Here is a 13,513-nt window from a genome sequence, read left to right on the forward strand (position 1 = left end):
TCTTTTGCTCTCCATACCTGAGGAACATTACCACTGGTGTGGTTCCTCCATGAATAATGTGGCTGGCTGCAGCAGTGATTATCAACTGGAGGAGTGTATCTCTAGGAAGGTACTTCAGCATCTGAGGCCTGAGTGAATAGTTTACAACCTGCCAGGCATTCAACCTAGGTGCTTCAGATACGATATTTTCCCACAAAGATACGGTCTTCCTTCCTTCACCACTACCATACTTGTAAATCATTGCTTTAGATGGCACAGCTCTTTCCTTCACTTTCTCCTTACATCCTTGGCATTTTTATAAATCATTGAAAACCCCCCTAACAAACTTTAGCAAAATTGTGGGATATTTTGTAGCATCAGCTCTTAATGTGAGGAGACAAGGAAGCCTGAAAGATTTAGTAATCATGTGCTCATCTAGTAACATCAAGGCCCAGGTGGGCACCCCACCTCATGTGTGGCAGGGAATGATGCCCGTGACTGGGGGCGTTCGCCACTCTAGGCAGCATGTGACCAACTCCTGGTTAGAGAAACAGAATACTGGCCAGTGGCCATAAGGAGAGAGGGGGCCTGCCTTACATTTCAACAGCTGGAATTTCTCTGCTTTGTAGCAGAAGTTAACATTCTCTTTATAGGATAAAAAATCTTTATTAAAACTAAAGCTGGGAGCATATAAATATGCAAGATGTTCTGGTTTGGAATTTGATTTGTTCAAGAGTTGGTCCAATGGATATTCCTAGAAGTTGATGTCCATATGGCAGGAATGAAACTTGTTTTTCTCTAACGTGTTGAATGTGTTTTTAGTCATTTAAGAAAATTACCTTAATTCTTCTGAAAAGTTGAAAACTTTAATTACAGATGTTGTACAAAGCTGATAACTGTCATTCAGCTTTTTAATCAAGAAGCTTAAATTGGAATGGTATGTTATTTTCTGTAAAAGATATTCATAAAGTATAACCTGTGCCCTGTAGGTGTTGGCTTGATTGCTTCTGGCCAGTGTGATGTGATCGTGGCAGGTGGTGTTGAGTTGATGTCCGATGTCCCTATTCGTCACTCAAGGAAAATGAGAAAACTGATGCTTGATCTCAATAAGGCCAAATCTATGGGCCAGCGACTGTCTTTAATCTCTAAATTCCGATTTAATTTCCTAGCACCTGAGGTAAGGCTTGTGTTTGCAGGGCATCCACTGCAGAGATTTAGAATTAGGTATGGCAGTGTGGACTCTGCTATGCTGTAATAGGTGTAGATTCTGTAGTTACAGGAAAGGGTTAATTATTTGGTCAAGATGAAAAAAAAGATAATGGTTAGAAGACTTTAATTTGTGAACCCTCTTTAGAGATCCTCTGCTCACAAAGAGCTTCCCTTGTCTTGGTCTTGATTGATTAATGGTAAACAAATAGATTTTAACTTTTCCAAATAACACAGAACAATCCTAGGTGTTAGAATAACACCTGTTAACAGTGTACCTGCTCCTTGGATATCTCCTTTCCCAGCTCCCTGCAGTTGCTGAGTTCTCCACCAGTGAGACCATGGGCCACTCTGCAGACCGACTGGCCGCTGCCTTTGCTGTTTCTCGGCTGGAACAGGATGAATACGCACTGCGCTCTCACAGTCTAGCCAAGAAGGCACAGGATGAAGGACTCCTTTCTGATGTGGTACCCTTCAAAGTACCAGGTGAAATGAAATGCTTCATGACACTTATTAGGGAGTTCTGAATTGCTCCTAAAACTCAAAAAAACCCCAAGTGATTTTTCAATAAGTATGTTCTGTTTCCGAAGTATTCAGCCTTTATTCTTAAATATGGACGCAAATTTTGATTTATGTTGTAAGAATAGGTTAACATTTTTTAAAGTTTCTGTAAGAGCGTCCTTTTAAGATCTGAGCACTAATCTCAGCACTTTGGGAGGCTGAGGCAGGAGGATCGCTTGAGGCCAGGAGTTCAAGACCAGCCTGGTCAACAGAGTGAGACTTCATCTCTAATTAAAAAAAAAAAAGAAAAACAGAGTCTCCTTTTAGATCTTGCTGATATATTTTAGTTCTTACATACATGCCTGTTTTTAAAATTCCTGAATCGTCTCTGTATAGAATAGCCAACTGTGAATGAATATCTTAAGAAAATAGGATGTCCTATTTTTAGTAAAGCATTTAGATGATTTCCCAATTGTCTTTTAAGACTTTAGTTTAAAATTTGATAATATGATAATTATAAAACACTTTCCTTCTAGTGAATAGGTAAGGTTTATATTTCATTTGTTTTTGTAATTTTTAAAGCATATTTCTCTGGAGAAGATATATAAGGCTTGTAGTTCCATAGAGTTAAAAAAATTCATTTTTTTATAGGAAAAGATACAGTTACCAAAGATAATGGCATCCGTCCTTCCTCACTGGAGCAGATGGCCAAACTAAAACCTGCATTCATCAAGCCCTACGGCACAGTGACAGCTGCAAATTCTTCTTTCTTGGTAACTATCAATGCTATTTGTATTTAGTAGTGACTTTTCTATTTCTGTACTCTCTGTAGAAAAGCCTAATATAATTTTTTGTGTGTGTTACGAATAGAGGGTTAAAAATATAGTTATTCATTTTAATGTGAAAGTGGAGTCATTAAAAAAAAAAAAAATAGAATCATGGTTTTAAGGCCCGAGGAGTCACCTAATCCAGCCACCATTCTGCTACAAAAGCTCTTCCCTTCAGGCACTTAACCAGTCAAAAAACTTCTATTGCTTATGGTGGGCCCTGGAAATGAAAAGAATAGACAATTGCAATATAGTGAGATGCTGTGATGGCTGTAAGCATAGGCTTAGGCTTAAGTCGAACCCCTGACCCAGATGGGGGGACAGTCAGAGAGTCTTCTCGGAAGAGGTAACACTTGTGCAGCAAATCTTGAAGGAAGAGTAAAAGCCAACTCAAGAAGGATTTTAAAAGGCATTCCGGGCTGGGCGCGGTGGCTCACGCCTGTAATCCCAGCACTCTGGGAGGCTGAGACAGGCAGATCACCTGAGGTCAGGAGTTCGAGACCAGCCTGACCAACATGGAGAAACCCTGTCTCTACTAAAAATACAAAATTAGCCAGATGTGGTGGCACATGCCTGTAATCCCGGCTACTCGGGAGGCTGAGGCAAGAGAATTGCTTGAACCCTGGAGGCGCGGAGGTTGTGGTGAGCCGCGATTGCACCATTGCACTCCAGCCTGGACAAGAGCGAAACTCCCATCTCAAAAAAAAAAAAAAAAAAAAAGGCATTCTGGACAAAGGGAACAGCAAATGCAAAATCAAGGAAGTATGAGAGCAAGGGGTTCTTTGGGGGAAAGTTAGGTTGGAGCATAAGGTATGAACTGGGAAGTCGTAACAGGATACCTCTTCTAGCCCTGATTGTTAGAAAACTGCTTTACACGGACCCCAATATTATTTTCCTGTAAGCATCATGGATCAAATCTACCACTGTTTGTTTTGTGTTGTTTTTTTTTTTTTATCAACCGGTAGCTTCATAGCCTTCCTTGCTTTTCTGACTCCTCAATTAAACATCTTTATTGATTTTGCTGCTGCTTGTAAGATGTGATTTCTCTTCTCTTACCACCTTGGGTATAGTCTTCTGGATATAGGCCATCTGGTCAGAGTTTCTCTTACAATGTAACTCTCCTACCTGGCCATAAAGTCTTGAAAACATAGGCAGATGTTTGACATATTTGCCCATGGTAAATGACTAATGCCTGCTCTTGATAGGCTAGGGGAGTGGAATCTGGAGTAGTTCCATCAGGATGGAACACCACCCTGTTAAGCCCAGGTGGTGAAGAGCTGGTTAGGTTGGTCATTTGCAAAACCGAATTGGATGATAGAGCCATGTGGCATGGACTACACTTGCCAGATCTGAATCCTTTTGATTATTTCCAGGGTATGCTAAAGGTCCAGATTTATTTAGTGAGAATCAGAGACACAAATCATCAGAGGTGACACATCACAATACATGAATTTTGGGGACTGCATTAGTGCCCCACATTCATTGCAATTTTGCACAATGGCACATTGAACCTGTTATTAATGTAATGTCCGTAAACCATTTATTCCATATGGTCACCTGTGTCTCCAGACTTTATGGACACCCTATGGGTGGCTACACAGTCTCTTCAGGGTTGCCGAGTTATAAAAATATGACAGAATGTGGTAGAACTTATTTTGATTTTACAAATTATGAAGATTAGTTTCCTTTTCTTTGGAATTGTGGACTTTCTGGGGGAGCTTTTCTTTTTTGAAGTATGGTAAAGGATGTTTTTTCAGTAGTACTACTTTGTCCTTCAGCTTCTCAGTTGTCATTTGGGGAGAAATGTATGGGGTGTATCCAAAGAGGGAAGATTGTGGTTCTAATGTCCTCAGCTGGTTCTCCCATTGGTTTGCTTGTTACAGAATATATAAGGAGAATAAAATGACCTGTAAGCCACCAGCAGAAAGCAGCTGAGAGCCCAGAAAATGTAAAAAATAAATATGAAATATGTTTATTTTGGTTCATATTTTGTGCCAAAAGCTAAAAACTTTGGCTTAAATAAGTGTTTATTATGAGCACTTCTTTCTTTCTTTTTTCTTTTTTTTTTTTTGAGACAGAGTCTCGCTCTGTCACCCAGGCTGGAATGCAGTGGCACGATCTCAGCTCACTGCAACCTCCGCCTCCCAGGTTCGAGCAATTCTTCTGCCTCAGCCTCCCGAGTAGCTGGGACTACAGGTGTGTGCCACCACACCTGGCTAAGTTTTTGTATTTTTAGTAGAGACGGGGTTTCACCATGTTAGCCAGGATGGTCTCGATCACCTGCCTCATGATCTGCCCGCCTCAGGCTCCCAAAGTGCTGGGATTACAGGCGTGAGCCACCACGCCTGGCCGTGAGCATTTATTTCTTAAGTTACCTCTTCTATTGATTGATTTTGATTCTTATGATACTTTTGAACAGCCTTCTCTACCCTCATCCTCCAAAAATGAGTCAGTGTGTGTATGTTTGAATTATGATTTAATGATGGATACAGTGAAGTAAGTGTTGTTATATAGAATCACTGTATAAGTCTAATGAGTTAATAGATTCAGGTACAGAATATATAAGATGGCTGGAGAAAGACCTCCAGACAAGCTGAAGAATTTTAACATTGTGCTGGTTAACGTTTCAGACTGATGGGGCATCTGCAATGTTAATTATGGCTGAGGAAAAGGCTCTGGCCATGGGTTATAAGCCGAAGGCATATTTGAGGTAAAGTAAATGTTCAAACAAATCATCTCTGATTTCTTTATTTTATTACCAAAGCTCACGTCTCTATTTTTTTACCTAGGGATTTTATGTATGTGTCTCAGGATCCAAAAGATCAACTATTACTTGGGTAGGTAGCAGTTTGTATCCTTGGACTATAATCACAAGTATTTGATTGCCCACGTTTTATTATACTGGTTAATAAATGGTTAACACTGGTTTATTATTTATTTGTTTATTACACTGGTTTGAGAGTATATTAAGCCCTGAGTTCATAATTGGTTTATGTGGTGTTTTTTTAAAAAAAAATATAGTAATCTGGCTGGGCATGGTGGCTCACGCTTGTAATCCCAGCACTTTGGGAGGCTGAGGTGGGCAGATCACGAGGTCACGAGATTGAGACTATCCTGGCTAACACGGTGAAGCCCCGTCTCTACTAAAAATACAAAAAATTCGCCAGGTGTGGTGGTGGGTGCCTGTAGTCCCAGCTACTCGGGAGGCTGAGGCAGTAGAATGGCGTGAACCCGAGAGGCAGAGCTTGCAGTGAGCCAAGATCACGCCACTGCACTCCAGCCTGGGTGACAGAGCGAGACTCCATCTCAAAAAAAAAAATAAATAAATAAAATAATAGTAATCCTTTCCATTGGTATATCATTTTACAGTTTTGGATTATTTTCCATTTTTTTCCTATGAGTTTTACATATATATATATATATGGACACACACAACTTATATTCTTTTTCATTAAGATATCATATGCATTTTTTCATATGGCTACACACCCTGCTACACAATCTTCCTAATATAGCCTTTTATAAAAGCCTCCCCATGTTTAGACTCTGTTCTGCTCCCTCTCAAGGCTGTAGCCTCACTGGCCTCCACTGTGACGTTCACATCAGTCAAGCCCTTTCCCTTGCCTTGCTCTTTGAACTCTGTTCTTCCAGTTCTTCATGTTATTAGCTTGTCCTTATCCTTCATCGTTTATTTATTATCAATTTCTCTGACTGTGCAACATAATAAGGGTAAAGGGCATGTCTGTACAGTTTCACTATTTTATCTTTAATTAATCAGTAAAGAAAAATCAAAGAATGAGTGAAAAGACATTAGAGTACCTATGTAAAACTCAGTTTGGGGAATATGAAGGAGCTCTTAGTTTAAAAATTAAAGTTTTAAGATATTATTTTTTCTTTGCAGACCAACATATGCTACTCCAAAAGTTCTAGAAAAGGCAGGATTGACCATGAATGATATTGATGCTTTTGAATTTCATGAAGCTTTCTCGGTAAGTAATTTGAAAGACACGTATGAAGGGACTATAGTCATCAAAAATGTCATCCATATTTGTGGGAGAGAGCAAGGCATGGTTTATGATGTGAGTGGAGCAGGAGTGGACCTGTATATTTTAAGTACTGATTCACATTGCTGGGAGGGACCCGAGGGGAGGGAAGCAAGGGCCACACATACAGTGTTGGAGAACATACCAAAATGTTTCTTTAGGAAATTGCCATTGAAAACTGATACAAAGATTTGTTCAACTTTACTTTTTTTTTTTTTGAGACAGAGTCTTGCTCTGTTGCCACAGCTGGAGTGCAGTGGCGTGATCTCGGCTCACTGCAACCTCTGCCTTCTGGGTTCGAGCAATTTTCTTGTCTCAGCCTCCCGAGTAGCTGGGACTGCAGGCGCCTGCTACCATGCCCAACTAATTTATTTTATTTTATTTTATTTTATTTTATTTTATTTATTTATTTATTTATTTTTGCGACAGAGTCTCGCTCTTTCGCCCAGGCTGGACTGCGGTGGCGCCATCTCGGCTCACTGCAAGCTCCGCCTCTCGGGTTCACGCCATTCTCCTGCCTCAGCCTCCCGAGTAGCTGGGACTACAGGTGCCCGCCACGGCGCCCGGCTAATTTTTTGTATTTTTAGTGGAGACGGGGTTTCACTGTGTTAGCCAAGATGGTCTTGATCTCCTGACCTCGTGATCCACCCGCCTCGGCCTCCCAAAGTGCTGGGATTACAGGCGTGAGCCACCGCGCCGGCCTAATTTTTTTTTATATTTTTAACAGAGACAGGGTTTCACCATATTGATCAGGCTGGTCTTGAACTCCTGACCTCAGATGATCCACCCGCCTCAACCTCCCAAAGTGCTGGGATTACAGATGTGAGCCACTGTGCCTGGCCGATTTGTTCAACTTTAAACCATACCTAAAGTTGTTAAGCTTTCACAAACCATGCCTATAAGAAAGCGTAGAAGAACATGAATAACAAGGTTCTTACTCAATTATTTTCTCTTCCAGGGTCAGATTTTGGCAAATTTTAAAGCCATGGATTCTGACTGGTTTGCAGAAAACTACATGGGTAGAAAAACCAAAGTGAGTTTCTGATTTTAAAAAATGCTTGAATTTTCAAAGCACATTAATAATTGGATCTTAGTTACCTGTTCTTAAGAATATGAAGGGAAAGCTTCTCTTTCTTTTGAAGAATTCTGTCTTTCATTAAAGATATTTATTTCTTAGTGTAAAAATAGAAATTCTTGTATTTCATTAAATGTATTTATTTCTTAGTTTAAAAATAGAAATTATTTAGCAAAAATAAAATTCTGTGTTGTCTTTTGTTCCTCGCATTCTGACATTAGATGAAAAACAAATGGACTCCTGACTTTTAATATTGACCTAGACTTACTTTCTTTTGCAGTAAAATTATTTGTAATATGTCTGACGTTACATATTTTCCTCTGTCTCTCTTACTTCATAGTACTAAGAGCCTGGCTTGATTCTGATCTTAAGTAAACTTATCTTTATGTTTGTGTCTTTGTGGGAGCCAGGTTGGATTGCCTCCTTTGGAGAAGTTTAATAACTGGGGTGGATCTCTGTCCCTGGGACACCCATTTGGAGCCACTGGCTGCAGGTTGGTCATGGCAGCTGCCAACAGATTACGGAAAGAAGGAGGCCAGTATGGCTTAGTGGCTGCGTGTGCAGCTGGAGGGCAGGTACGTTACAGTGGTGTCATAGGACCCTCCAGAGAGTCATTTTCTTGGAATGACTAGAATGTATGATTTAGTTTGAAACCTTCTTAAAGCAATATTTTTGATGACCTGGGGGTGGGGAGTGGGGAAGGATAACAGCTTTAATTCTGATAATACTTTTTGTTTTTTGGGTTTGTTTTTTTTTTGAGACCGAGTCTTGCTCTGTCGCCCAGGTTGGAATGCAGTGGTCATATCTTAGCTCACTGCAACCTCCACTTCCCTGATTCAGGTGATTCTCATGCCTCAGCCTCCCGAGCAGTTGAGATTACAGGCATGCACCACCATGCCCAGTTAATTTTTGTATTTTTAGTAGAGACACAGTTTCGCAATGTTGGCCAGGCTGGTCTCGAATTCCGGACTTCAAGTGATCCGCCCGCCTTGGCCTCCCAAAGTGCTGTGATTACACGCATGAGCCACCATGCCCTGCCATAATTCTGATAATTCTTTGGAAGGAAACTGCTGTTTAAACCCAAGCTATTTTTTCCCAATGTAATGTTTATTTTTTACTTACAAATATATGCTGATTATGAAAATTGTGGAATATATGAAAAGTATATAGAAAAAGTTAGATTCATCTATAATCTCCCCATCAGACATTAACATTATTAACATCTTGATATATTTTCTTCTTTAATAATTAACTTTTATTTATCTAGTCACTAAGACTTTATAAAATCTCTCCAAGAGAGAAACTATCTTTCTAGAGAACTGAATTATACCTTAACTGGGGAGTTAATTTACTTCTGGATAACTTACTGCTGTTCAGCTGGGGAAATACATTGTCGACAGATTTTTTCCTTTCTACTTCGCTTGCATTAGAGACCCGACTTCCTGACTGCTGTAGCATCTCACTCTAGGAATAAAATCCAAAAGGAAGATTGTAGTTTGTTTTTTGTTTGTTTGTTTTTTGAGACAGAGTCTCGCTCTGTCCCCCAGGCTGGAGTGCAGTGGCGCCACCTTGGCTCACTGCAACCTCTGCCTCCCGGGTTCAAGCGATTCTCCTGTCTCAGCCTCCTGAGTAGCTGGGATTACAGGCGCTCACCACCAAGCCCAGGTAATTTTTTTTGTATTTTTGGTAGAGACGGGGTTTCACTGTATTGGCCAGGCTGGTCTCAAACTCCTGACCTCAGGTGATCTGCCTGCCACAGCCTCCCAAAGTGCTGGGATTACAGGCATGAGCCACTGCGCCTGGCCTGTTTTGTTTTGTTTTGTTTTGTTTTAATCCTGATGTGAACAGATTTTCTCTTCCTCTAGATTACAGAAACTTCCTGTTCCTGATCAAAATGAATAAATATTTAAAAGCGTAAACAGACCCGGTGCAGTGGCTCACGCCTGTAATCCCAACACTTTGGGAGGTTGAGGCGGGTGGATCACTTGAGGTCAGGAGTTCGTGACCAGCCTGGCCAACATGGTGAAACCTTGTCTCTATTAAAATTATAAAAACTAGCCTATCATGGTGGTATCTGCCTGTAATTCCAGCTACCCGGGAGGCTGAGGCAGGGGAATTGCTTGAACCCGGGAGGTGGAGGTTGCAGTGAGCCGAGATGGTGCCACTGCACTCCAGCCTGAGCGACAGAGACTGTCTCAAAAATAAAATAAATAAAATAAATCTTACATTTAAAAGCCCTTTTTCATGGATTTTCCTCAGAGACTTTGCAGAAACCAAGGGGTCAGTTATTTATCAGTTGGAACATTTTGGACTTTACGATCAGAAATGTTTTTTAATCTGTGTAACTTCATCTACAGAAAACCATGATCCATTAAGACTAGAGCGATCCCTCTATCTCTCCATGCCAGGCTTCTACCAGGGAGATAACTTGTACACATTACTCACAAGCATAGTGCATAATCCACATAGGGTAATGTCTGCACATTTGAGTATGTGTTCCCTAATTCTTTATCTAGTATGTAGAGTATAAATAACACAATACTGGATGCTTTTATGCATGAACAAAGAATGATACCTAGCACCTTTCTTCTAGAAGTTTATAGTATCATGAAGAGAGAAGATAGGATGCATCTGAGAAACTAGATTAAACTTGACATTGTTTGATCAAGAGCCATGTGAGCAACACCAACATGATTGGAGACAGAGGAGAAATCCATCATGGTGAATCTAGAGCAGGGTTTCTCAACTTTGGCACTAACATTTTGGGCCAAACAATTCTTTGTTGTGGGGGGCTGTGCTGTGTGTTGTAGGGGTTTAGCGTGGCCTCTACCCACCAGATTGCAGTAGCAACAAGCTCCTCCCCACCTCTGCCCCAGGTACACACGGTTGGCATGACCAGAAATATCTCCAGGTGTTGCCAAATCTGATCTAGAGCAAGAAAAAACGTGGAACATGAAAACAGTGTGTTTAAAATAAAGCTAGAGAGGGCTGGGTGCGGTGGCTTATGCCTGTAATCCTAGCATTTTGGGAGGCTGAGGCAGCTGGGTAGCTTGAACCCAGGAATTGGAGACCAGCCTGGTCAACATGGCAAAACCTCATCTCTACCAAAAATATAAAAATTAGCCAGGTATGATGGCACGCACCTGTGGTCCCAGCTACTCAGGAGGGAGGTGAGAGGATTGCTTGAGCCCGGGATGTTGAGGCTGTAGTGCGCTGTATTCACGCCACTGCACTTTAGCCTAGGTGACAGAGTGAGACCTTGTCTCAAAAAGCAAATAAAGAAATTAAAATAAATAAAAAATAAAATAAGCAAGCCAGAGAGGAGTATTCTACCTTCTTATGAATGCTTTCAGGACAACCCCCAAGTCAGTCAAACCTTCCTATCCCTGCTCTTTTTTTTGTCTGCTTGTGCCTTTTCAACATACTTAACATGCCAGGTACAGTAGCTCATGCCTGTAATCCTAGCACTTTGGGAGGCCGAGGCGGGCAGATTGCTTGAGCTCAGGAGTTCGAGACCATCCTGGACAACATGGCAAAACCCCATCTCTCCTCAAAATACAAAAACTAGCTGGGCGTGGTGGTATGTGCCTGTAGTCCCAGCTACTCGGGAGGCTGAGGTGGAAGTATCACCTGAGCCCGGGAGGTTGAGGCTGCAGTGAGCCGTGTTCAGGTCACTGCACTCCAGCCTGGGTGACAGAGGGAGACCCAGTTTCAAAAAAAAAAAAAAAAAAAAAAAAAGTACTTAACAGTTTGTTTTGAACTCCAGTGTATACTTGATTGAGGACAAAGACCACATGGCAAATCTTTAAAACTGCAGTGTTCAACTTGGCACTTTGTAAATAATAGTTTCTTTTATTTACTTTTTTGTTTTTTAGAGACAGGGTGTCTAAAAATTCTATGCTAGGATTTAGACTCATCTAAACTAAGGACATAGCTAGTACATAGCACTGTGCATAGTGCTGGATAAAAGGTATTCTACTTCTGGCCGGGCGCGGTGGCTTATGCCTGTAATCCCAGCACTTTGGGAGGCTGAGGCGGGCAGATCACGAGGTCAGGAGATCAAGACTATCCTGGCCAACATGGTGAAACCCCATCGCTACTAAAAATACAAAAAAATTAGCCGGGCATGGTGGCGGGCACCTGTAATCCCAGCTACTCGGGAGGCTGAGGCAGGAGAATGGCGTGAACCCAGGAGGTGGATGGAGCTTGCAGTGAGCTGAGATCACGTCACTGTACTCCAGCCTGGGCGACAGAGCAAGGCACAGTCTCCAAAATAACAAATAAAAAAAAAATAAAAAAGAAAGATATTCTACTTCTTCCCTTTGTGGTCCCTCAGATCATTATCTTAACCTGTGTAGAATAGTGAAGAAGGGACAAGCCCAGCCTTTGGAATCATCTAGACCTGGTTTCAAATCCTGGCCCTGTTACCTTAATAGCTTTGTGATTTGGGTGAGTCACTTAACCTTTCAGAGCCTCAGTTTTTCCCTCTAGAAACTTACTTTTATTAGTATTTGCTGTATCATGTTTATTTTTATACAGTTAAGCCCCTGGATTTCTCATTTTAACAGCATCCATTTGTAGAGCATCACTAGGAATTAGATTCTGTACTAGACAGAGCCTGATGCATATATGTATACATGTATATATGAATGTATATAAATATATGTGTCTGTGTATATATATATATATATATATATATATATATATATACACACACATGCATACATAAATATACTGTGTGTTATGTAATGCCCACAAAAACTCTATGAAGTAGACACTATGAGCCCCATTTTGTGGAGGAAATTCCAGTTTAGACTGACTACAAACTTTCCCAAGATCACACAGTGATTGATTGGCAGAGCCAGTATCCAACTCCAAAGCCTGTACGTTTCTCCTGGTTCTCTGCTGTCTCTGTTCTAGCTGGATTCATCACCATTCATTGCTCTAATTGGACTTTGTTTTCTTTACAGGGCCATGCTATGATAGTGGAAGCTTATCCAAAATAATAGATCCAGAAGAAGTGACCTGAAGTTTCTGTGCAACACTCACACTAGGCAATGCCATTTCAATGCATTACTAAATGACATTTATAGTTCCTAGCTCCTCTTAGGAAAACAATTCTTGTGGCCTTCTATTAAATACTTTGCACTTAAGCCTTGCCAGTTGTCTGAGCTTTTCAATAATCAGTTTACTGCTCTTTCAGGGATTTCTAAGCCACCAGAATCTCACACAGGAGATGTGTGGGTGGTTGTTTTTGGTCTCTGTTGTCACTAAAGACTAAATGAGTGTTTGCAGTTGGGAAAGAGGTCAGCTGAGATTTGGAAGTCATCTTTGTAATATTTGCAAATTATACTTGTTCTTATCTGTGTCCTAAAGATGTGTTCTCTATAAAATACAAACCAACGTGCCTAATTAATTATGGAAAAATAATTCAGAATCTGAACACCACTGAAAACTTAAAAAAATGTTTAGATACATAAATATGGTGGTCAACGTTAATAAAGTGGAGAAATATTGGAGAACTGTTTACTTCATTTTTTATTGGTCAGGGGAGGGTGGTTCTCTTGGCTTAGGACCAGATTTTGCCTTTAATTACTCATTCATAACTTCTAACTATTTTGGTCAATGGTGAGGCTGCTGGGAACATGAAGACAATCCTGTTTATTTATTTATTATTTATTTATTTTTTGAGATGGAGTCTCGCTCTGTCGCCCAGGCTGGAACGCAGTGGCGCGATCTCAGCTCACTGCAACCTCTGCCTCCCTGGTTCAAGCGATTCTTCTGCTTCAGCCTCCCGAGTAGCTGGGATTACAGGCACCCACCACCATGCTTGGCTAATTTTTGTAGTTTTAGTAGAGATAGTGTTTTGCCATGTTGGCCAG

General features: G+C 40.9%; 1 protein-coding gene across 1 annotated transcript in view; it reads left to right on the forward strand.

Moving 5' to 3' along the window:
* Window positions 1-13,150, forward strand: part of HADHB (hydroxyacyl-CoA dehydrogenase trifunctional multienzyme complex subunit beta) — a 44,801-nt gene extending 31,651 nt beyond the window's left edge. Inside the window, exons 8-16 of the mRNA XM_003270605.4 lie at window positions 969-1,156; window positions 1,491-1,671; window positions 2,338-2,459; window positions 5,144-5,223; window positions 5,303-5,350; window positions 6,415-6,502; window positions 7,515-7,589; window positions 8,042-8,206; window positions 12,602-13,150. Of these exons, the coding sequence (XP_003270653.1) occupies window positions 969-1,156; window positions 1,491-1,671; window positions 2,338-2,459; window positions 5,144-5,223; window positions 5,303-5,350; window positions 6,415-6,502; window positions 7,515-7,589; window positions 8,042-8,206; window positions 12,602-12,637 (983 nt within the window). The 3' untranslated portion in view covers window positions 12,638-13,150. The remainder of the gene's footprint in view (window positions 1-968; window positions 1,157-1,490; window positions 1,672-2,337; window positions 2,460-5,143; window positions 5,224-5,302; window positions 5,351-6,414; window positions 6,503-7,514; window positions 7,590-8,041; window positions 8,207-12,601) is intronic.
* The last annotated feature ends 363 nt before the right edge of the window (window positions 13,151-13,513 follow it).

This window comes from Nomascus leucogenys, chromosome 19, assembly GCF_006542625.1.
Source record: "Nomascus leucogenys isolate Asia chromosome 19, Asia_NLE_v1, whole genome shotgun sequence".
Lineage (NCBI taxonomy): Eukaryota > Metazoa > Chordata > Mammalia > Primates > Hylobatidae > Nomascus > Nomascus leucogenys.